Below are 24351 nucleotides of genomic sequence, written 5' to 3' on the forward strand. Positions count from 1 at the left end.
ACAGATCTTTGTGTGGTGGCTTCTTCTCATCCACCTGATGTCAGCACCTTAGCGAAGCTTCCTTGACTATCACGGCTCCGGGACTCTCCCCACCATTCAATATCACGCATGTCTGTTTTATTTTTTTCACAGCACTTATCGCAAAATAAAATTATTCATAGATTTAAAAAAATCTAGCCCCCACCCCCATTAAAATGTAAACTCTAGGAAGGCAGGCACTTTTTGCTCTCTGCCTCCAGAACTTTAAATAGTGCCTGGCACATACAGGAAGCTCAGTAGAATCTGTTGAATGAATAAACAAGTACATATTCTCTGTCCTTATATGATTATATGACCTATAAATAGAAGTTCTTTTCAGCTCCAAGATACTGTTATTCTTTGCATGTTGAAGGTGTTATTCCAATTATTATACATGGTTAGTAGATCAGGCTTTTGGTTGCTGCCCCCCCCCCTCCCCACTGGTGATGGAGTTGTTATATGTATCTATCCATTTTGTTCTTACTGGGACGGGATGGGCTGAAGCAACCAAGTGAAGCCAAGTGACACATGAGATGGAATCTGAAACTTGGGGCTTTTTCAGGAGTTTGGTCTGCATACCATAGGCCACAGCCCAGAGCCTAGACCTGAAGGCCTGGCCATTATCACCAGCAGGTTTTTATTAAATTATGTGCAGGAGGGGTCATCTTGGTGGTGAACAAGGCGAATGAAGAGGGTAGGTAACTGCCTATTGAGAGCTTAGAGTTCAAGGTAGAAACATTAGTTAACCAAAAACTTGACAGTAAATTAAGAAAACTAAATTACTTCCTATCATTTGTTGAGTAAATGAAACAGAAAGGAAATAAAGAAGTTTATCTGTTAAAAGATCAATTTAACAGGTACTTATTAATCCAGTTCAGCCCAGCTGTTAAAAGGTAATCAATGAGTGACTTACAAGACATATTGAAACTCATGCCATCCTAAGCAGCTCTCCATAGAATATACGTCTGCTTCCAGAGATATGGTCACAGATATGAGGATCTGGGCCTCATGCTGTAAGAAGGTTTCAATTAAACAATATTAGTAATGATTCTTTTTCTTGAACTATCATACGAAGTAATCTGTGTATGTTGAATTTAGACATCGTATTGCTCTTGTAAAGACTAATTGTTTCATGTGAATGTGACTAGGGGCCTGATATATATTGAATAAAAGCATTTGCAGTGATCTGGCCGTTCACCTTTGTTTACTGAGTATCCTTAGTTGATCATAATATTTGAGGAATCATGTTTTCTGGATTAATAAATTTCCAGGTAACTGAAGCCCAACTTAATTTCAACCATAGTTGCTGGAAGTAATTCTAAGTTTAATTACACTTCGTTTACGGAGGCAGGGAAGGAGAATCGTCCTCATCTTTCATTTGTGGTGCATTTCTGAAAATATACCTGAAAAGTAATAAACTTACATGTTGAGGGGAGGAGTGTTGAATCTTCATTTCTGAAGAGCTAAATACACATAAAATTCCTAAGTGTGGTTCCTTGGAGAAAGGGGTTTGCTCCTTCTGGTGTCTTGCAGGCCGGGAGCCCATTCCCCAGGCTGGTCCCTCTGTTTTTGTTTTTGTTTTTGTTTTTAATTGAAGTATAGTTGATTTACAATGTTGTGTTATTTTTAGGTGTATAGCACAGTGATTCAGTTATATATGTATATGTATGTTTGTATATATATATATATGTGTATATATATGTGTGTGTGTATATATATATTCTTTTTCAGATTCTTTTCCCTTATAGGTTATTAGAATATTGAGTATAGTTCCCTGTGCTATACAGTAGGTCCTTGTTGATTGATTATCTGTTTTACATATAGTAGTGTATATATATTAATCCCAAACCCCTAATTTATCCTGGTGCCCTCACCCCCTACTTCCCCTTTGGTAACCATAAGTTTGTTTGCTATGTCTCTGGGTCTGTTTCTGTTTTGTAAGTAAGTTCATTTGTATCTTTTTTTGTTTGTTTTAGATTCCACGTGTAGGCAATATCATATGATATTTGTCTTTGGTTTACTTCACTTAGTATGATAATCTCTAGGTCCATCCACGTTGCTGCAGATGACCTTATTTCATTCTTTTTCATGGCTGAGTAATATTTCATCGTGTATATATGTACCACGTCTTCTTTATCCATTCATCTGTCGATGGACATTTAGGTTGCTTCCATGTCTTGGCTGTTGTAAATAGTGTTGCAGTGAACATTGCGGTGCATGCGTCTTTTTGAATTAGAGTTCTCTCTGGGTATATCAAGCTGCGCCCTTTATCCCTGACTCCCCAGTCATCTGCTTTCCCATGCCTCATACCTCCCTCCCCCGTCAGCCATAGGGGACTGGGAGGTGGGTCAGGCAGTTTCTAAACTTCCTACTCCCTTGTTAGGAGGTAAGTACCAGGAACCTTTGGGGGTGATTTGGGGAAGCTATATCCCCTATGCTTTAGCAATTCAAAGGGGTCCATGGACCAGCTACGTCATACATGTCACGGGGGAGCCTGCAGAAACATAGAATCTCAGGCCCCACCCCAGACTTACTAATCAGCATCTACATTTTCACAGGATACCCAGATACCTTATGCTATCTGCACATCTTCCAATTCCTATATGGTCCTAACTCTTTGGCCGCCAGCTTTAAGACCATGGGAGGGAGAGTTCTGAATTCCTGCCAGGCCCCACCGATGGCAATGTGGCATCTTGCAGGAAGACCCACGAGGTAGGGCTGGTGGAGGCGGGGGCTGACAGCTTGCTCCTGCTCCCGTTGGGGCCCTTCGTGGGGCACTTCTTCCTCCTTCTGCTCATACAGCCGTGACCTCAGGCCTGATGGGGTTACCAGGACACTGCTTCCCCTGTGCCTCTTCTTTTCTAATGTCGTTTCAGACTGCCTGTGGCATCATTCCCCTGCTGCTGGGCAAGAGTGAGGCAAGAGAGAGGTAGGGAAAGCCCTTTCCCCTGTAGGGTTGCCTGTACTTCCTCTTGGATGGTGTAGTTTGGGGGAGAACCTCAGGTTGCCAGGGAGACCAGATAAGCAGGAGTTTGATCCTGAGTGAAGTCAGATCAGATGGAGAGAGAGGGAGGGGCGGGCAGCATTAGCGGAATGGACTTTTTTCCTTCTGTCCTTGAGCTAGGAGAAATGTTTTAGTTCCTCGCTGCTTCACGGATCTGGTAGCCAAGGATATTTAATTATCAGAGAAGTGGATCTGGAACAATGAATCATTTCCCTGCATAATTTTCCGTACACCCAGTCATTGTGGTGTAAGGGTTGGTTGTCAGTGCTGGCTCCCAGGAGTAGGGCTTGATGGGGTGGAGTTGAGAAGAAGCTGGCAGAAGCTGAGGCTCTGGGGGAGCAGAGGTGATCTCAGGGAGGGGGTTTCTCTGAAGCTTGTAGTAGGTCTACTTCTAGTTTCCATCCGGGTGTCTGGGATAACCATAGTGTTGATAATATTCACAGTCAAAACATAATTAAACACTTCAGTGCCAGGCATGTTCCTTTGTATTATTACATTTGCATGTATCATCTCATTTAATATCTACAGCTATCCTGTGAGGTGGATACTGTTGCCATTCCCTTTTCGTAATTGAGGAAAGTGAGGCACAAATGCCTGAGCACCTTGCGCAGGGGTCGCATGGCTGCTGGGGCTGTCTGGCCCCAGGTTCCCACTCGTCATTACTACACGACCAGGAGGAAGTCGAGTGGGCTAGGCTTGGAAGTACAGAGTGGACATTTGGGGAGTGTTAGATGCTACAAAGGGCTATGATAGAAATTGTGTTTGAAAATAGAGTGAAATGAGAATCAAATAAAAAAAGAAAGAAAAAGCCTGGCCTTTGTTAGGGGGAGCTTGGAATAGGCCCCATCCTCCTATTGGAGCCGGTGCACATCCTTATTAAGTGATTGTCTCTAAGCGCTAGACAGACTTTCTAGACTCGGCTTGTATATTGGGCTGGTACTCGGCAAACCACGTTCCTCCTTTGCCTGCTGTTCCCTGTTAAGCTCTGCTAATAGGGGTGTGCTCAGGGATTCTGGGAGGCTGGAGGAGGGAGAAAGGACATGCTTCATCCTGCTTGCTTACGGTTCTTATCAGCTTCCTTCCAGAAAGGGTCTTACAGTCTCTAGCAGCAGTTGGTTCCGGTGTGCAGCTTCTTTCTGCATCCTGGAACCAGCCTCCTGACATCCCTCAGAGATGCCATCACCAGCCGGTCCTCAGACGGCCTCCCAGCCCCATGTGGGCCCTCACTGAGAGGCCCTCCTTGGAGCTCCCGAGGCGTTAGCCCCTGCTCCTCGGATATCTGGGTCCCAGCTCTGTGGGTCTCCTCCTCTAAGCTGTCAAATTCTCATTATCCCAAACCCCCTCTTTGATTCCCCCGGCTCTAGGGGACATAGCTGCTTCCTGCAGTTACTCTGTGTCACTTGTCTTTTCATTTCTCTAACGCCTGTGGAACAATTCTTTATACTAAATAATATCTGTTACAAGACGTAGTGTAACTGGTTTTCCTGACTGACCCCTGGCTGATAAATTTTCCCAAGACCTGGTACCCTGGCTGGGGAGGGGCAGAGAAGCCGACACTCAGGATCCGTGGTTCTCAAATTTAAGGACATAGGGAAATCGCTGGAGAAGCGTATTAAAGATGCAGATTCCAGGCCTCTGTCTGCAACAATTCTGATTCAGTAGGTTGGATATGGGCTCAAGAATCTGCTTTTTAAACAGTTACACACTATACAGAAAATAGATAACCAACAGGGACCTACCATATAGCGCAGGGAACTGTATTCAATATCTTTTAATAACCTGTAATGGAAAAGAATCTGAAAAATAATACATCTATATAACTGAATCACTTGGCTGTACACCTGAAATGTAAGTCAACTGTACTTCAATAAAAAAATAAAATAAAATCAGTTCATCATAAACAAAAAAAGGAATTTGCTTTTTTTTTTTTTTTTTCTTTTCTTTTTTTTTTTTTTTTTTTTTTTTTTCTTTTTGCGGTACGCGGGCCTCTCACTGCCGTGGCCTCTCCCATCGCGGAGCACAGGCCCCGGACGCGCAGGCCCAGCGGCCACGGCCCACGGGCCCAGCCGCTCCGCGGCATGCGGGATCCTCCCGGACCGGGGCACGAACCCCCGTCCCCCGCATCGGCAGGCGGACTCCAAACCACTGCGCCACCAGGGAAGCCCTGCTTTTTTTTTTTAAGCGGTACGCGGGCCTCTCACTGTTGTGGCCTCTCCCGTTGCGGAGCACAGGCTCCGGACACGCAGGCTCAGCGGCCATGGCTCACGGGCCCGGCCGCTCCGTGGCGTGTGGGATCTTCCCAGACCGGGGCACGAACCCACGTCCCCTGCATCGGCAGGCGGACTCTCAACCACTGCGCCACCAGGGAAGCCCAGGAATTTGCTTTTTAAACAGACATCTTAGGTGTTTCTGAGATGAGTTCAGCTATTAATGACTCTGTCTTGCAGGCTTTGAGAAGAATCTGCCCAAACCCAGGGCTTCTCATGGGGACTCTTTCTTAGATCTGAGGTGGTTGTCTTGGGGCTTAGAAACAGACTTGACTTATTTTTCTTAAACAGGCTTGGGGCTACGGATGTGCTAAGCTTAGACCAGGGGCCCCCAAAGTTGTACACTGGTCCCTGGAGGCTGAACACCCAACCCTTGCTCAGCGCAGCAAGCTCTGATGCAGTCAGCTGGGAGAAAGGAGCTTTCTGCCCAGTCGTGTGTTGTCCACTTGGCAGGCCTTGCCCTCCAGTGAGGGGGATGCCTTTTTCTTATTCCTACAAAGACAACGTGCATGTGGCTGAGATGGGTAAGTGGGACTGACCTCGAAGTGTAGATACTGGCTCTTCCTTTTGCATTTAGAGCCCTTCCCACTTCCCAGTGGCTTAAGGTTGGAGCAGGAAGGAGCTGGAGACCATCCCCATACCATGTTAAAATACCGTTTGAGAACCAGGGCACTCAGCGTCTTTTGGCCTTTGCCAGTGGGTGTATCTGTTTATCTGTGTGAATAGCAATGGACATTCCTTTGTGGAATGTTGGCTTCTATTTGGTTGATTTAATCAGTAAAATGAGTGGGTTTTGCTGGGAGGAGTCGCTACCCCCTCAGAGCAGAACAGGAAGTTTTTCAGTCTTGCCAGGTCATGGGGTTTTGAGTTTACAGGGGGCGAGCACTTCAAAGTGACCTTTACTGAGTATAAAAATCCAGTTTGCTCTGTAGGGATGTGTCCCTCCTGCAGTCCAGGGCCTGATGCAGTGTTGCCTAAGATGGATTTGGAGGGTTGTCATTGGCTCCTGTCTGTCACCTCTCCACATTACCAGGTGTCTTATGTCACCTCTTTGTCATCAGGTGGAATCATTGAAGACCCTACTTTATTTTAGCCTGCCTCATTTTGCCTGATTCCTGCATGCTGAGCAGTGGCCAGGGGATTCACTTTTTAAAAACTGAGGGTCCCAACCCATTCTGGTGGAACATTGCTCTTCAGTCTGAGCTTTCCCGTGGCACTTGACGACACCAGAATTGAAAGGGATGTTCTACAAACCATCAGTGCCTTCAGGCAGATGGCCTTGCAAGGCTTGTTCCTTGACGTTAACTGCCACGTCTACCAACAGCTACCTACTTACAAACACACACAGTGAGCATACTGACTAAAAGTGCCTTGCCTCCTTGCCTCCAGGTTATATAGCCTCTTGGGCTGAGACTCGTCTGTATCGACCCAGCTTTGAGCACGGCTACACCTCCCTTGTTTACCTTGTCAACCCAGGGAGGGGTTGGTGGGAGTTTCATCCACTTAGCAAACAGTTATGGAGGACCTCCTGCATGCGTTCCAGGCAGGGGCCTCCGTGGAAGGGTTGGTTCTAGAGTCATAAGACTGTGGACACCAACCCGATGAGCATGTTAAGTGCTGGGATGAGACTGGACTGAGTCCTTAGGGGCAGAGAGGCAGTGACTAACTCTGCCTGGGGTTGTTAAAGAATGCAGCATCTCAAGTGATTCATAGCCAATCCCTGGGACTGGGTTGTCAAAGCCCCCCACCCCACCCAAATAGGATGATCTTTTTCTTAAACAATAAATACACATTCACGGACAGAGAGATCGTATGTTTTACTCCAGCTTTTCTGGTGGTCAGCATTAGAATTAGTGTCAGCATTAGAACTCAAATCTTAGAATAACTATTCTGAGCCTCAGCTTTCTTTTTTTTTTTTTTTTTTTTTGCGGTACACGGGCCTCTCACTGTTGTGGCCTCTCCCGTTGCGGAGCACAGGCTCCGGACGCGCAGGCTCAGCGGCCGTGGCTCACGGGCCCAGCCGCTCCGCGGCATGTGGGATCCTCCCAGACCGGGGCACGAACCCGTTTCCCCTGCATCGGCAGGCGGACTCTCAACCACTGCGCCACCAGGGAAGCCCAGAATAACTATTCTGTTTCAGCTTTAAGGGATCTAACCCTGAAGTGAGTGCTCTTCAGACTCCAGCTGTCCCCCTTATCCATGGGGGATGTGTTCTAAGACCCCCAGTAGATGCCTGAAACAGCAGAGAGTACTGAACCCTACATATACTATGTTTTTTTTCCTGTACATACCTACCTATGATCAAGTTTAAACTATGAATTAGGTACGGTAAGAAATTAGCAATAACTAATAATAAAATAGAACAATTATAGCAATATACTATAATAGAATTTATATGAATGTGGTCTCTCTCGCTCCCTCTCAAAATGTCTTACAGATTTAATGCCCTTTCCATCTTAAGTAAGTACTTATGCACTGTGGCTGTAACTTCCGCAGTTTGAGGTGAGACAGCAAAACTAGCACAAATTTCTTTTTCCTTCTTCATGATTTCACAGGTGGAAGATTCCTTCTTCCCGTATATCTTAGCAATCTCTGCAGACAATGTTTTTCTTTCCTTATGAAGTCGAGAGCGTTCACCTTTTCACTTAAAGGAAGCACTTTTCGGCTTCTCGTTGGCCTATCTGAATTGCAGCATCACTACTCTTGTGCTTTGGGGCCCTTAGTAAGTAAAATAAGGCTTTACCTGAACACAAGCACTGCAATACCTTGACAGTTGATCTGATAACCTTAGGTGGCTACTAAGTGACTTACAGGTGGGATACGCTGGACAAAGGGACAATTCACGTCCAGGATGGGATGGAGTGGGATTTCATCACGCTACTCAGAATGGCACAAAATTTAAACCTTGCAAGTTGTTTATTTCTGGAATTTTCCATTTAATGTTTTTCAATCACGGTTGACCTTGGGTAACTAAAATCACGGAAAGCAAAACCACAAAAAAGGGGGGACGACTGTAATTGTGAAATGTTTTTTAAACTGGCAAGTAATCGTATTTACAGAGTGACTCTTTTATCTACTGTGTATCATTAAGGAAACCAAAAATGTCTAGGAGTAAATCACAGTATCAATCACATTGAATTAGATGGAAGTTAAGAGTCTGATACTTAACAGCTTCTTATCCCATACATACTACTCCTCTTTAACCAGGTACCTAGACTTTACCTGTATCCCTTAATAATAATTTTCTTTGTGTTAGATAATCCCAGTCCACTTTCTGAGTTTAGTAAGGGTAGTATAGAGCTGTGTTTAAAAAAATTTAAACATATTTAATTGTTGCTTTAGGTGTAGCTTGAGGTCCAAGGTGAGCATATGACATTCATTCCAGTTTGATTCCACACACCAGTTTCCCTCTATCTCCCTTACAATCAGAGCCCCGGGTGACTTTTTGTTTTTCTGTGGTATTATCAGATGGCTCTTGCTGAGTTACACACAAGCCTTGCTTTTCTTTGGTGAGGTCTGTGACCTCTAAAGGTTTTAACAAGCCAGGCTTTCCCAGGGAAGGTAGTTTATCCAGGTCAGTGGTGAAATACAAGTTCATTCACTGAGTGGCCATTTCTCTACCTCACCCTGGTCTTTATGATTTTTTTATAGTAAGCTCTAAATCTGCTCCAACAACCCCAGAAGGAGGCTCTGGTCACTGGTTCTTTTGACCGAGGCAGAAGGACATAACTCAACCAGCTTGGCTGTTACACAAACCAGGCTGCTTAGGAGGGTCACCTGTTTGTAGCTGCCGTGAGAAATGTGGCCTTGCTGTGCCCGGCCTGGTGTATCCTGACAGGCCAACAGTAGCATCTGTTTTGTAAAAGAATCTGTCCAGAAAATTGCACATAACACCTGTCTCACTGTTTCTGTTCTTTGTGTTTGACTTGAGAGTTTACTGTGCCCGTGTTCCTTCCACATAGGATGCACCAAATGACCGAATAGCTCTGATGGCTTTCTCTTTGTATGAAGTAGCAGGATGCGGTGGATGGCCATGTGGTGACCTGCTATAAATCAGTGTGGGCCCATGTCCTGAGTATATTCTCATATTATGTTGAACCATAGGAAATGTGACCATTTTTGATTTAGAAGAATGACAGCTTCGTATGTGTAATCGAATAGATAATTTTAAATTTGTACCCTCAGGTAAGGAAGGGTACACATTTGAAGCCAACTAGCAGTTACCCAGGGAGGCAAATACGGCCTGTGGCGAGCTTTTTTTTTTTTTTTATATTTTAAAAATTTATTTGTTTTATTTATTTATTTTTGGCTGCATTGGATCTTTGTTGTGGTACACGGGCTTCTCATTGCAGTGGATTCTCTTGTTGCAGAGCATGGGCTGTAGGCACACAGGCTTCAGTAGTTGTGGCGCACGGGCTTCAGTAGTTGTGGCTCGCGGGCTCTAGAGCACAGGCTTCAGTAGTTGTGGCGCACGGGCTTCAGTAGTTGTGGCTCGCGGGCTCTAGAGCACAGGCTCAGTAGTTGTGGCGCACGGGCTTAGTTGCTCCACGGCATGTGGGATCTTCCCGGACCAGGGCTCGAACCCATGTCCCCTGCATTGGCAGGTGGATTCTTAACCACTGCGCCACCAGGGAAGCCCATGTGGCGAGCTTTTATGTGGCTTACCATATTTTTATGTTTTAAAACATAAATTGCTAACCTTAATTTAGGAGCTCTCACACAAAATTCTGGATTTTCAGCTTTTCTGCGAGAATCAGAATCTTGCCCCGTTAGGTCAGTGATGTCACATGGCGCCAGTGGACTGAGGCAGAGTGGCAGCTGTGCCCCCGTGGAGCTCACGTGTGTGTCCATTCACACCCTGGCCAGCTTGTGGTCCTCATGGGACCTGATTGGCCTCATGAGCTATGAGGTTGGACACATGACGTGAATAGGGCACCTCGAGCAAGTTGGGTAAAGAGAGAATTGGAAGAAATCACCAGCTGGACCAAAGTCATCTGTTTTGTTTACTGCATACCAGCAGCCAGCACCTCTAAAAAGAAACCCTGATACAGCTCTGTACTCTATTCACTAAAAAAGGACAACTATGCGTAACTAAGGAGCTTTTTCAGGTGCTAAGAGATGGACAAACTCTTGTTAAAGTTTCGGCTTGGTGCTCTTCATTTAAGTAGCATATGATGACAGAATTTGCTTCCCCTGGCCACCATTCCTGTCACAGGCTAATGTAATACCTTTCCTGTTTACCTTTTTGCTTTTTAAATCCTGACATTTATGGGAAGGAGTTACTGAACAGTCGACCATGTCCTAACTTTAACGTGAAAGTTCTTGTCGACTAATACATATTTTAAGAGTTCCAGATGTTTATTGTTACACTGTTTGTAATGGGGGGGGAACTGGACATAAAAAAAGTACTCATCAATAAAAGAAGAGCTGAATAAATTGTGGTACATCAACATCGTGAAATACTATATGGTGTTAACATGACAAATTGACAGGACACCAGCTGACCTGGAGGGATTTCCCTGAGGAGTAATTCTAGCTGAGATTTAATTAGTACGTCCTGTGTGCTAGGCACGGTTCCAAGGGCTTTCCATGTATTAACTCATTTGATCCTCACAGCTGCCCTGTGAACTCGGTGCTATTATTGACATCTTACAAGGGAAGAAACTGAGGCGTGGAGATGTTAAGAAAGTTGTCCAAGGACAAGCAGTTAGTATGTAGCAGGGCTAGGATATGAACTCATGCAATCTGGATGAACAAAGACTTCTTAAAATCATTTTGTTTGACTAGATATCAAAGTACATTTTCAGTGAGAAATGTAGCTGTAGGATATTAATTCATAGCTGTTCCTGAATTCTCTGGGTTACTCTCTTATATCTTCGACTCTTAAACTCATCATGCTGTATCAGACCTTAGAAATCATTTAGTCTTCTGGTTTTCCAGTTTAGCCCACCTCTTCCCCCCCTTTTAAACCAACTGAATCTTCCTGGTGAGCAGAATGAAACTTAGTCCTGACCTGGAGCTACTTTGCCCTCTCTCTCTTCCCCAGTACAAACTACAGATATAGTCCACCTCCTTCATGTTACAGATGGAGAAATGAGTCCCAGCGAGAGAGCCTAACATTTATTGAGTCCATGTTTTCCAGGGATGTGAAACTCATTGTTACTAAGCCTTGCAGGTAGATTTTATTATGCCCATTAAGGAAACGGAGGTATAGGTAGAAGTAGGGCCAGTGTCTCAGAGGGAATCAGTATCAGGGTTGGATAGAATCCCTGTCTTAACCTTCTTCTCAAGGGTCTTACTAACCTAAGACCTGAGAATTACAGAGGCCTTCCAGAGGCCCTTCAGTTGAATCTTGTCTCTTATTGCTGTTGGAATTAATTAGGATGTTTTTGAGAACTTCTAACTTATATGGCATAATTTAGCATAGGTGATCATGGGAGGGTGACTTCAGAACAGACAAGGAAAGCTTTTTGTATTAGTCAGCTTGGGCCGCCATAATAAAATACCTTAAGAATGGGTGCCTTCAACAACCGAAATTTATTTCTCACTGTTTTGGAGGCTGGGAAGTCCATATCAAGGTGCTGGCTGATCTGGCTTCTGATGAGAGCTTGCCTCCCTTCCCTTCCTGTCCTCAGCCACATAGTGAGGGGCTAGACTTGATGGTCTTTAAGGCTCCCTGCACCTCTAAAGTTGTTCTTGATCTCTCTTACAGTTGAAGGAACTCTTTGGATTCGAAGTAGACTGTTCCACATTGTCCAATGAGTGGTTAAATCCATTCATGCTGTGACAGTCACCTCAGGTCATAAAGCTTTCATATTTCCTCTTTCTAGAGATGAGAAGCTGCCAGTTGTTCTTTAGTCAGCTGTAGTTATAAAGCAATAACAATCCTCTAGTTGTATGGCTCTAATAAAAGACTTTCCCCAACACTCCCTCCCCCTTTTAAATTAAAAAAATTTTTTTTAATATTATTTATTATTTTTTAAATTAAAAAAAGTTTTTTACAATTTTTAAAGGTTACTTTCTATTTACAGCTGCTACAAAAATATTGGCTATATTCCCCATGTTGTACAGTACATCCTTGAGCCTATCTTATACCCAATAGATTGTATCTCTCACTCCTCCACCCCTTTATTGCCCCTCCTCCCCTCCCCACTGGTAACCACTAGCTTGTTCTCTCTATCTCTGAGTCTGCTTCTTTTGTGATATATTTACTAGTTGTTGTATTTTTTTAGATTCCACATGTAAGTGATATCATACAGTATTCGTCTTTCTCGGATTTATTTCACTTAGCATAAGGTCCTCCAAGTCCATCCACGTTGCTAGCTGCAGATGGCAAAATTTCATTCTTTTTTATGACTAATATTCCTCTGTGTGTGTGTATGTATGTATCATATCCTCTTTATCCATTCATCTGTTGATGGACACTTAGGTTGCTTCCATATCTCGGCAGTTGCAAATAATGCTGCTATGAACATTGGCGTGCCTGCATCTTTTCATATTAGTGTGTTTGTTTTTTTGGATATATAACCAGGAGTGGAATTACTGGGTCATATGGTAGTTCTATTTTTAGTTTTTTGAGAAACCTGCATATTGTTTTCCACATTGGCTATACCAATTTACATTCCCACCAACAGTGTACATGGGTTCTCTTTTCTCCACATCCTCACCAACATATGTTATTTGTGCTCCTTTTTTTTTTTTTTTTTTTTTTTTTTTGCGGTACGCGGGCCTCTCACCGCTGTGGCCTCTCCCGTTGCGGAGCACAGGCTCCGGACGCGCAGGCTCAGCGGCCATGGCTCACGGGCCCATCCACTCCGCGGCATGTGGGATCTTCCCGGACCGGGGCACGAACCTGTGTCCCCTGCATCGGCAGGCGGACTCTCAACCACTGCGCCACCAGGGAAGCCCTGTGCTCTTTTTGATGATAACCATTCTGACAGGTTTGAGGTGTTATCTCATTTTGGTTTCGATTTGCATTTCCTTGATGATTAGAAATGTTGTGCATCTTTTCATGTGCCTGTTGTCCACCTGCATGTCCTCTTTGGAAAAATGACTATTCAGTTTTTCTGCACATTTTTTAATCAGTTTGTTTTTTGATGTTGAGTTCTATGAATTCTTTACATGTTTTGGATATTAATCCCTTATCGGACGTATTATTTGCAAATATTTTCTCCCATTCAGTAGGTTGTCTTTCTTTTTTTTTAACATCTTTATTGGAGTATAATTGTTTTACAATGGTGGGTTAGTTTCTGCTGTATAACAAAGTGAATAGCTATACATAAACATATATCCCCATATCTCCTCCCTCTGGCGTCTCCCTCCCACCCTCCCTATCCCACCCCTCTAGGTGGATAAAAAACATCTAGCTGATCTCCCTGTGCTGTGTAGCTGCTTCCCACTAGCTATCTGTTTTACATTTGGTAGTGTATGTATGTTCATTGCCACTCTCTCACTTCGTCCCAGCTTACCCGTCCCCCTCCCCATGTCCTCAAGTCCATTCTCTATGTCTGTGTCTTTATTCCTGTCCTGCCCCTAGGTTCTTCAAAACCTTTTATTTTTTTTTAGATTCCATATATGTGTGTTAGCATACGGTATTTGTTTCTCTCTTTCTGACTTACTTCACTCTGTATGACAGTCTCTAGGTCCATCCACCTCACTACAAATAACTCAATTTCATTTCTTTTTATGACGGAGTAATATTCCATTGTATATATGTGCCACATCTTCTCTATCCATTCATCTGTCGATGGACACTTAGGTTGCTTCCATGTCCTGCCTATTGTAAATAGTGCTGCAGTGAACATTGTGGTACATGACTCTTTCTGAATTATGGTTTTCTCAGGGTATATGCCCGGTAGTGGGATTGCTGGGTCATATGGTAGTTCTATTTTTAGTTTCTTAAGGAGCCTCCATACTGTTCTCCATAGTGGCTGTATCAATTTACTTTCCAAACAGCAGTGCAAGAGGGTTCCCTTTTCTCCACACCCTCTCCAGCATTTATTGTTTGTAGATTTTTTGATGATGGCCATTCTGACTGGTGTGAGGTGATACCTCATTGTAGTTTTGATTTGCATTTCATTAATGGTTAGTGATGTTGAGCATCCTTTCATGTGTTTGTTGCCCATCTGTGTATCTTCTTTGGGGAAATGTCTATTTAGGTTTTCTGCCCATGTTTGGATTGGGTTGTTTGTTTTTTGGATATTGAGCTGTATGAGCTGCCTGTATAATTTGGAGATTAATCCTTTGTCAGTTGCTTCATTTGCAAATATTGTCTCCCATTCTGAGGTTTGTCTTTTTGTCTTGTTTATGGTTTCCTTGCTTTGCAAAAGCTTTGAAGTTTCATTAGGTCCCATTTGTTTATTTTTGTTTTTATTTCCATTTCTCTAGGAGGTGGGTCAAAAACTATCTTGCTGTGATGTATGTCACAGAGTGTTCTGCCTGTGTTTTCCTCTAAGAGTTTGATAGTGTCTGACCTTACATTTAGGTCTTTAACCCATTTTGAGTTTATTTTTGTTTATGCTGTTAGGGAGTGTGGTAATTTCATTCTTTTACATGTACCTTTCCAGTTTTCCCAGTACTACTTACTGAAGAGGCTGTCTTTTCTCCATTGTATATTCTTGCCTCCTTTATCAAAGATAAGGTGACCATATGTGTGTGGGTTTATCTCTGGGCTTTCTACCCTGTTCCATTGATCTATATTTCTGTTTTTGTGCCAGTACCATACCGTCTTGATGACTGTAGCTTTGTCTATAGTCTGAAGTCAGGGAGCCTGATTCCTCCAGCTCCATTTTTCTTAAGATTGCTTTAGCTATTCAAGGTCTTTTGTGTTTCCATACAAATTTTGAAATTTTTTGTTCTAGTTCTGTGAAAAATGCCATTGGTAGTTTGATAGGGATTGCACTGAATCTGTAGATTGCTTTGGGTAGTATAGTCATTTTCACAATGTTGAGTCTTCAAATGCAAGAACATGGTATATCTCTCCATCTGTTTGTATCATCTTTAATTTCTTTCATCAGTGTCTTATAGTTTTCTGCATACAGGTCTTTTGTCTCCTTAGGTAGGTTTATTCCTAGATATTTTTTTATTTTTGTTGCAGTGGTAAATGGGAGTGTTTCCTTAATTTCTCTTTCAGATTTTTCATCATTAGTGTCTAGGACTGCAAGAGATTTCTGTGCATTAATTTTGTATCCTGCTATTTTACCAAATTCATTGATTAGCTCTAGTAGTTTTCTGGTAGCCTCTTGAGGATTCCCTATGTATAGTGTCATGTCATCTGCAAACAGTGACAGTTTTCTTCTTTTCCGATTTGGATTCCTTTTATTTCTTTTTCTTCTCTGAGTGCTGTGGTTAAAACTTCTGAAACTATGTTGAATAAGAGTGGTGAGAGTGGGCAACCTTGTCTTGTTCCTGATCTTAGTGGAAATGGTTTCAGTTTTTCACCATTGAGGATGATGTTGGCTGTGGATTTGCCATATATGGACTTTATTATGTTGAGGTAAGTTCCCTCTATGCCTACTTCCTGGAGGGTTTTTTATCATAAATCGTTGTTGAATTTTGTAGAAAGCTTTTGCTGCATCTATTGAGATGATCATATGGTTTTTCTCCTTCAATTTGTTAATATGGTTTGTCACATTGATTTGCGTATATTGAAGAATCCTTGCATTCCTGGGATAAATCCCACTTGAGCGTGGTGTATGATCCTTTTAATGTTCTGCTGGATTCTGTTTGCTAGTATTTTGTTGAGGATTTTTCCATCTATGTTCTTCAGTGATATTGTTGTGTAGTTTTCTTTTTTTTGGGACATCTTTGTCTGGTTTTGGTATCAGGGTGATGGTGGCCTCGTAGAATGAGTTTGGGAGTATTCCTCCCTCTGCTATATTTTGGAAGAGTTTGAGAAGGATAGGTGTTAGCTCTTCTCTAAATGGTTGATAGAATTCACCTGTGAAGCCATCTGGTCCTGGGCTTTTGTTTGTTGGAAGATTTTAAATCACAGTTTCAATTTCAGTGCTTGTGATTGGTCTGTTTACACATTCTATTTCTTCCTGGTTCAGTCTTGGGAGGTTGTGGTTTTCTAAGAATGTGTCCATTTCTTCCAGTTTGTCCATTTTATTGGCATAGAGTTGCTTGTGGTAATCTCTCATGATCGGTTGTATTTCTGCAGTGTCAGTTGTTACTTCTCCCTTTTCATTTCCAGTTCTGTTGCTTTGAGTCCCCTCCCTTTTTTTCATGATGAAGTCTTGGCTAGTGGTTTATCAATTTTGTTTATCTTCTCAGAGAACCAACCTGTAGTTCTATTGGTCTTAGCTATTGTTTCCTTCATTTCATTTATTTCTGATCTGATCTTTATGATTTCTTTCCTTCTGATAACTTTGGGTTTTTTTGGTTCTTCTTTCTCTAATTGCTTTAGGTGTAAGGTTAGGTTGTTTATTTGAGGTGTTTCTTGTTTCTTGAGGTAGGATTGTATTGCTGTAAACTTCCCTCTTAGAACTGCTTTTGCAGCATCCCATAGGTTTTGGGTCATCGTGTTTTCATCGTCATTTGTTTCTAGGTATTTTTTGATTTCCTCTTTGATTTCTTCGGTGATCTCTTGGTTATTTAGTAATGTATTGTTTAGCCTCCATGTGTTTGTATTTTTTACAGTTCTTTTCCTGTAATTTATATCTAGTCTACTAGCATTGTGGTCGGAAAAGACACTTGACACGATTTCAGCTTTCTTGAAATGACCCAAGAGATGATCTGTCTTGGAGAATGAACACTTAAGAAGAAAGTGTATTCTGTTGTTTTTGGGTGGAATGTCCTATAAATACCAATTAAGTCCATCTTTTTTTTTTTTTTTTTTTTGTGGTACGCGGGCCTCTCACTGTTGTGGCCTCTCCCGTTCCGGAGCACAGGCTCCGGACACGCAGGTTCAGCGGCCAAGGCTCATGGGCCTAGCCGCTCCGTGGCATGTGGGATCTTCCCGGACCGGGGCACGAACCCGTGTCCCCTGCATCGGCCGGCGGACTCTCAACCACTGCGCCACCAGGGAAGCCCCATCCTGTTTAATGTACCATTTAAATCTTGTGTTTCCTTATTTGTTTTCCTTTTGGATGATCTGTCTATTGGTGAAAGTGGGGTGTTAAAGTCCCCTACTGTGGTTGTGTTACTGTCGATTTCCCCTTTTGTGGCTGTTAGCATTTGCCTTGCGTATTGAGGTGCTCCTCTGTTGGGTGCATAAATATTTACAGTTGTTATATCTTCTTCTTGGATTGATCCCTTGATCATTATGTAGTGTCCTTCTTTGTCTCTTGTAACATTCTTTATTTTAAAGTCTGTTTTATCTGATATGAGTATTGCTACTCCAGCTTTCTTTTGATTTCCATTTGCATGGAATATCTGTTTCCATCCCCTCACTTTTCAGTCTCTGTGTGTCCCTAGGTCTGAAGTGGGTCTCTTGTAGGCAGCATATATATGGGTCTTGTTTTTGTATGCATTCAGCCAGTCTGTGTCTTTTGGTTGGAGCATTTAGTCCATTTGCATTTAAGGTAGTTTTCCATATGTGTGTTCCTATTACAATTTTCTTAATTGTTTTGGGTTTGTTATTGTAAGTCTTTTGCTTCTCTTGTGTTTCCTGCCTAGAGAAGTTCCTTTAGCATTTGTTGTAAAGCTGGTTTGGGGGTGCTGAATTCTCTTAGCTTTTGATTGTCTGTAAAGCTTTTAACCTCTCCGTTGAATCAGAATGAGATCCTTGCTGGGTGGAGTATTCTTGGTTGTAGGTTTTTCTGTTTCATCACTTTAAATATGTCCTGCCACTCCCTTCTGGCTTGCAGAGTGTCTGCTGAAAGATCAGCTGTTAACCTCATTGGGATTCCCTTGTATGTTATTTGTTGTTTTTTTCCTTACTGCTTTTAATATTTTTCTTTGTATTTAATTTTTGATAGTTTTATTAATATGTGTCTTGGCACATATTTTTCCTTGGATTTATCCTGTATGGGACTCTCTCTGCTTCCTGGACTTGATTGACTATTTCCTTTCCCATATTAGGGAAGTTTTCAACTGTAATCTCTTCAAATATTTTCTCAGTCCCTTTCTTTCTCTCTTCTTCTTTTGGGACCCCTATAATTCGAATGTTGGTATGTTTAATGTTGTCCTAGAGGTCTCTGATACTGCCCTCCATTCTTTTCATTGTTTTTTCTTTATTCTGCTCTACAGTAGTTATTTCCACTATTTTATGTTCCAGGTCACGTATCCATTCCTTTGCCTTAGTTTTTCTGCTATTGATTCCTTCTAGGGAATTTTAAATTTCATTTATTGTGGTGTTCATCATTGTTTGTTTGCTCTTTATTTCTTCTAGGTCCTTGTTAAACGTTTCTTGTATTTTCTCCATTCTGTTTCCAAGATTTTGGATCATCTTTACTATCATTACTCTGAATTCTTTTCCCGGTAGACCACCTATTTTCTCTTCATTTGTTTGGTCTGGTGGGTTTTTACCTTGCTCCTTCATCTGCTGTGTGTTTCTCTGTCTTCTCATTTTGCTTAACTTACTGTGTTTGGGGTCTCCTTTTTGCATGCTGCAGGTTCGTAGTTCCCATTGTTTTTGATGTCTTCCCCCAGTGGGTAAGATTGGTTTAGTGAGTTGTGTAGGCTTCCTGGTGGAAGGGACTGGTGCCTGTGTTCTGGTGCATGAGGCTGGATCTTGTCTTCCCTGTGGGCAGGACCACATCTAGTGGTGTGTTTTGGGGTGTCTGTGACCTTATTATGATTTTAGGCAGCCTCTCTGCTAATGGGTGGATTTGTGTTCCTGTCTTGCTAGTTGTTTGGCATAGGGTGTCCAGCGCTGTAGCTTGCTGGTCGTTGAGTGGAGTTGAGTCTTAGCGTTGAGATTTAGATCTCTGGGAGAGCTTTTGCTGTTTGATATTATGTGGGTCTGGGAGGCCTCTGGTGGACCAGTGTCCCGAACTCGGCTCTCCTACTTCAAAGTCTCAGGCCTGACACCCGGCTGGAGCACCAAGACTGTGTCAGCCATACGGCTGCAAACTCCGGAACTCCACACTCAGAGGCCCTCCTTTGCACGTGCTGCCTCTCCCCTTCTGCCATTTTTAATTTTTTAATTAATTGATTGATTGATTTTTGGTTGTGCCGCGTCTTAGTTGCAGCATGTGAACTCTTAGTTGTGGCATGCATGTGTGATGTAGTTCTCTGACCAGGGATCGAAGCTGCGTCCCCTGCATTGGGAGGCGAATTCTTAACCACTGCGCCACCAGGGAAGTCCCTGTCTTTTCATTTTGTCAGTGGTTTCCTTTGCTGTGCAAAAGCCAACTCAACATCCCTTCCCCTTTTTAGAATTCTTCTTTGTGTCCATATTCTTGCGTTTGTCTGTGGAAGCCAGAAGGCTTTTATAGTCAAGGGCTCAACTGACTCGGAGTGGTAGTCCCATATTATGTACACTTATTTTACCGTTTCTGGGAATTCGTCTTCTTCTTTCCTGTTTTGCAGTTTTCCCAATGTGAGAATGTTCTGGGATGTGGATGGAGGATGGCAGGGTGGGATTGGGGGGTGATTTACAACAGGTAGGGCTGAGCTTCCCATCAGCAGCTTGTTAAAGACGTTTGTTGATTTCTCTGCTGGGTACCAGGCCCAGCGCTAACTCGCTACTTATCACTTTCTCTGTGGCTCCCTTCGGTGATGGTCTCTTGTTCTGGAGACCTTGACTGGAAAATACACTCTGCTATCAGCAGGGCTCTTTGTAGTGTTTGGCCCTGGTATCTGGAGCATTCTGGATTGAGCCCAACATGCTGCGATCTGCAGGGCCAGTGAGGTTGATCCAGTGGGACTTGGAGTAACAGCTGATGGAGAAGCAGTGAGGTTAGGGACAGGCAGCCCCTTTTAAACAACCTCTGACAGTGGCGTTTGCTCCTTGCACCGAGCTCTAGAGAGTGTGAGGCTCTCTAGGTTGTTTCTCTTTTCTTCAGCCATATAGGGCAGAAAATGTTTTCCTAGGAAGGGCAAAAGAAGGAAGGAAGGGAGAATTGCGCTTCTGACTTGTGGGAGGTAGGAAAAAAGCATGGACGTTAGAGTCCTGCAGACCTGACTCAGATCCCGGCTCAGGTACTTGTTAGCTGTGTGGGCACGTTTTCCGAGTCCCAGTGTTCTCACATATAAAATGAGACTAATAACAAAAACTGCACAGGCTTGTAACAAGAATTATGCGAGGAAAATCCCGACTATATAGTGGGTGGTCAGTATCTGTGGAGTTTCTTCCCCAGTGAACACAGGTGGGAAAGCCTTGATTTGCACAAGAAGTGTCCTGCCTTTCTCTCACATGTATCAGGAAATCTATTATTGGTCTCCCCTCCTTATTGACAAAAGATCCTCCGTCCTGCCCTTTGGATGATATTCGGTGACTCATTTGGGAAATAGTACCCAAAGAAAAACTTGAAGGAGAAAAGTGGACGGTCACATCTGCCCCCTTTTGCACAGTCCCGAGTACAGGCTGTTTCTCTCCTTGGCAGTCTTGCAGGGAGAGGATTTATGTGATAAGAATGAGATTTTTGGTATTCTTTGCAGAATTGAGATGCCTTAACCTGGAGGTCTTTTTGCCCCTATGGAATACAAATCCGATTAGGAGCTCTTTGTGCTGTGCCACAAATCATTACACGTCTACAGTTTGCTCTTATAAAATATGGATGAGGACATGACTCTGTCTCTTAGGAATTTGAGTGCATTAGCTAATGATCATGAAACCTTAGAAATGGGAAATGCATATGAATGCTGAGAGCTTTTGTAATTACACATTTGCATCATTTTGCTTGGCATCCTTGAAAAGCCCTGCTTTCAGTATGAGAATACTCAGGTTGATTCCTGTTCTTCTAATTGTAGAGCAGACTTGGAAGTAATAAGCTCACAGAGTGCTCAGGGTAGATAAGTTGTCACAGCATCTCATGGAAGCCCTGAAGTAGCTCAGGCTGGAGTGGTTTGGTTTGGGCTGAAGTGGGAGAAGAGCTTGAGATATTGTAAAGGCACTGAAATGGGAAGGCATCAGCATCAGACGATGGTAATGGCATCCACACAGGGGTGTGCTTAGATGCTTATGTCTCTTATTCTTTTATTTTTTTAATTAATTAATTAATTAATTAATTATTTTGGGCAGCATTGGTTCTTTGTTGCTGTGCTCGGGCTTGCTCTAGTTGTGGTGAGCGGGCTTCTTATTGCAGTGGCTTCTGTTGCGGAGCACGGGCTCTAGGTGCGCGGCCTTCAGTAGTTGTGGCTTGAGGGTTCCAGAGCGCAGGCTCAGTGGTTGTGGCGCACGGGCTTCAGTAGTTGTGGCTTGAGGGTTCCAGAGCGCAGGCTCAGTGGTTGTGGCGCACGGGCTTAGCTGCTCCGTGGCATGTGGGATCTTCCCGGACCAGGGCTTGAACCTGTGTCCCCTGCATTGGCAGGCGGATTCTTAACCACTGCTCCACCAGAGAAGCCCTCTCTTATTCTTGTGACATGCGACCCATCACTTTCTCAGCCTTTGTTCTGGGCAGCAGTGAACACCCTGTATTGCACTGGGCTCTTTTTTTTTTGGCGGTACACGGGCCTCTCACTGTTGTGGCCTCTCCCGCTGCGGAGCACAGGCTCCGGACGCACAGGCCCATCGGCCATGGCTCACGTGCCCAGCCACTCTGCGGCACGTGGGATCCCCCCGGACTGGGGCACGAACCCGTATCCCCTGCATCGGCAGGCGGACCCTCAACCACTGCGCCACCAGGGAAGCCCGCAATGGGCTCTTTTGATGTGGGTCACCTTCCTGGATTGTTAAGCCTCTGAAGTGCAGATACTGTCTTTGTATTCTCCAGAAAAGTGCAGTTTTTCCTTTTTTCTCCTTCATAGAATTATTTTGGGACTTAAGAAGCTCTTTAAAAAGATGTCAAATGATAATGTTTTGAATACTTTGAGTAGAAACTTAAAAAAATAGATATTAATTTGTGAAGGGGGTCACAAATAGTAACCAGACAGTGTGCCACTTGATAGCTGATGTTGTTTTTATTTCGTTTCAGGCAGTGGCGCTACAGCTGTGGTGCAGGCTGCTCTATGTAAACCCAGGCAAGAACGTGTAGCAATAAAGCGGATCAACTTGGAAAAATGCCAGACCAGCATGGATGAACTATTAGTAAGTAAAAGTGAAGGGGATACTGCTCGTTGCTTTTCTTGACTCATGGATACATAGAGATGGGCCGGAGAAGCAAGAGAGCAGAGAGCAGAGGCAACTTGGTGTTTTCTCCTGTTTGGACACACTTATTTCTTGGAAAGCAGCCCACATGGCTTTTTTCTCCTTATGATTGTGTTGTGTAATACACAGCTTACTTTGCTTTGACAAACAGAATTTTGCTCAGTCCTCATAATCCCCAGGTGGGGAGGGTCTCAGTGTTGACACTCTTTTTTATGAAATGAGGGAACAGACTCAGGTGACCTAAGGTCATGTGATACTGAGTGCAGAGACTCAGATGACCTAAGGTAATGTGATACTGAGTGCAGAGTTAGACGGTGAGCTTCTGGTCCTCAGTCTTGAATCCTGATGCAAATAGGAGTTACTCCCTAAACAATTAGCTGGTCATTTTGGCTTTCATAAATTAAAAAATCTCCTATAAATTTCAGTTATTCAAAATACTGCAGGATAGCTTGCATTCTTATTGGCTAATGACAGGAGTTTATTTTTTGTACAGGGCAACTTGTACTTCTTCTAAATAAAGTACGTTACATAAATAACTGGAGCTTTTCGGTGTGGATATGACTGTAGTACCATTGGTTGGTTGAAGGAACATTTGCTTTTGGCTTAGCTGACTCCTTATTAAATGAAGAGCTTGGCAAATGGTTATTAGTTGCCTAGCAAACTGTGAAGGGTTTGAGAGTTTAATCTCATAAATATAGTTGTCGATCTGCCTGCCAATTTTCTTTTTTTCCTTGTGGTCATTTATTTGAGGATAATAGAATACTACAGTGGAGGAGTTAACTGATTGGTTATCCCAACACTAATCCCAGGACAAATATTAGTCCAATAGCTCCATACACGCTACAAAGTGTAATGACAGTTGGCTCCAAATGAAGAAGCCTTTTGTTATAGCCTACATTGGGGGAATGGAATGTCATTAACAAGAGCTTTTTGTCTTTACTCAGAATATAGCTTTTACTTCAGGCATAATTACAGTACACTATAGTATAAATTAAGTACAAGGATAAAGCTGTACTTTTCCAGATCTATTTGGTCTTACATTTCAAGTTAGATTACACAAGGCATAGTTTTCACTGGGATTGAAGCAACAGATTGCCGGCTAAAACTCAGATTAAAGGAAGGGCTTCCACAACTTAATGTTAATTTTCCCCCCACAAAGAAAACAACTCTTTTTTTTTTTTTTGCATACATTTAAGGCTTTTACTCTCTTCAAAATTTCAGCTGTGCTTTGCTCTTACTGAAATTATTACTGCATACTTCTGTTGCTTGTTATCACGGTGACCAATAATATTGTGCCTTTGTCATGGGACCAGTTTTCAAGATCACTTTCCGGAGTGGAAAAAGCTTTAAACAAACTGTGGAGAGAGCTGTGTCCTGCTTTTGCCACTAACTTGTTTTTCAATTTTAGTCAAGCTACCTAACAGCTCTGCACGCTTTAAAAAGAGCTGAATCCCAAGATCTCTAAGATCCCATTAGGAGTCCTCAAGTTCTGTGGCTATACAAAGTACACATTAATTTTTAAAAAACCTTGGAGTATACATTTATACTTACGCCCTATTTGGAAATAGCACTCTTGCCCATGACAACTTTGCCCATGACAGCTGTGTTTGATCGTGGTGTTCTGTTGGAGGTCTCACAGCCATCTTTTTACCGCCAGCAGAATATTTATACAGAATATGTGTAAGGCTTGTGTAAGTACTTGTATCTGACATCTCTGAAAGCAGCCTGCTGGGCTGATGCTGTGGTCTCTGGTTCCTACCAAGCCGTCAGTTGCCTAAAGCTTCCATGTTTCCCCCTTGCTGACTTCTTATCAGCAGTCGGCTGCCAGTGATGATAGCTGTGTAAGGGTCCTAGTGGAGGCACGAGGG

General features: G+C 43.1%; 1 protein-coding gene across 1 annotated transcript in view; it reads left to right on the forward strand.

Annotated features, from left to right (window-relative positions):
• Positions 1–24351, forward strand: part of STK39 (serine/threonine kinase 39) — a 324624-nt gene that overhangs the window by 47637 nt on the left and 252636 nt on the right. The window contains exon 2 of the mRNA XM_081242627.1: positions 22311–22423. Coding sequence (XP_081098753.1) covers positions 22311–22423 — 113 coding nt within the window. The remainder of the gene's footprint in view (positions 1–22310; positions 22424–24351) is intronic.

This window comes from Mesoplodon bidens, assembly GCF_964165515.1.
Source record: "Mesoplodon bidens genome assembly, chromosome: 8".
NCBI classification, from domain to species: Eukaryota; Metazoa; Chordata; class Mammalia; order Artiodactyla; family Ziphiidae; genus Mesoplodon; species Mesoplodon bidens.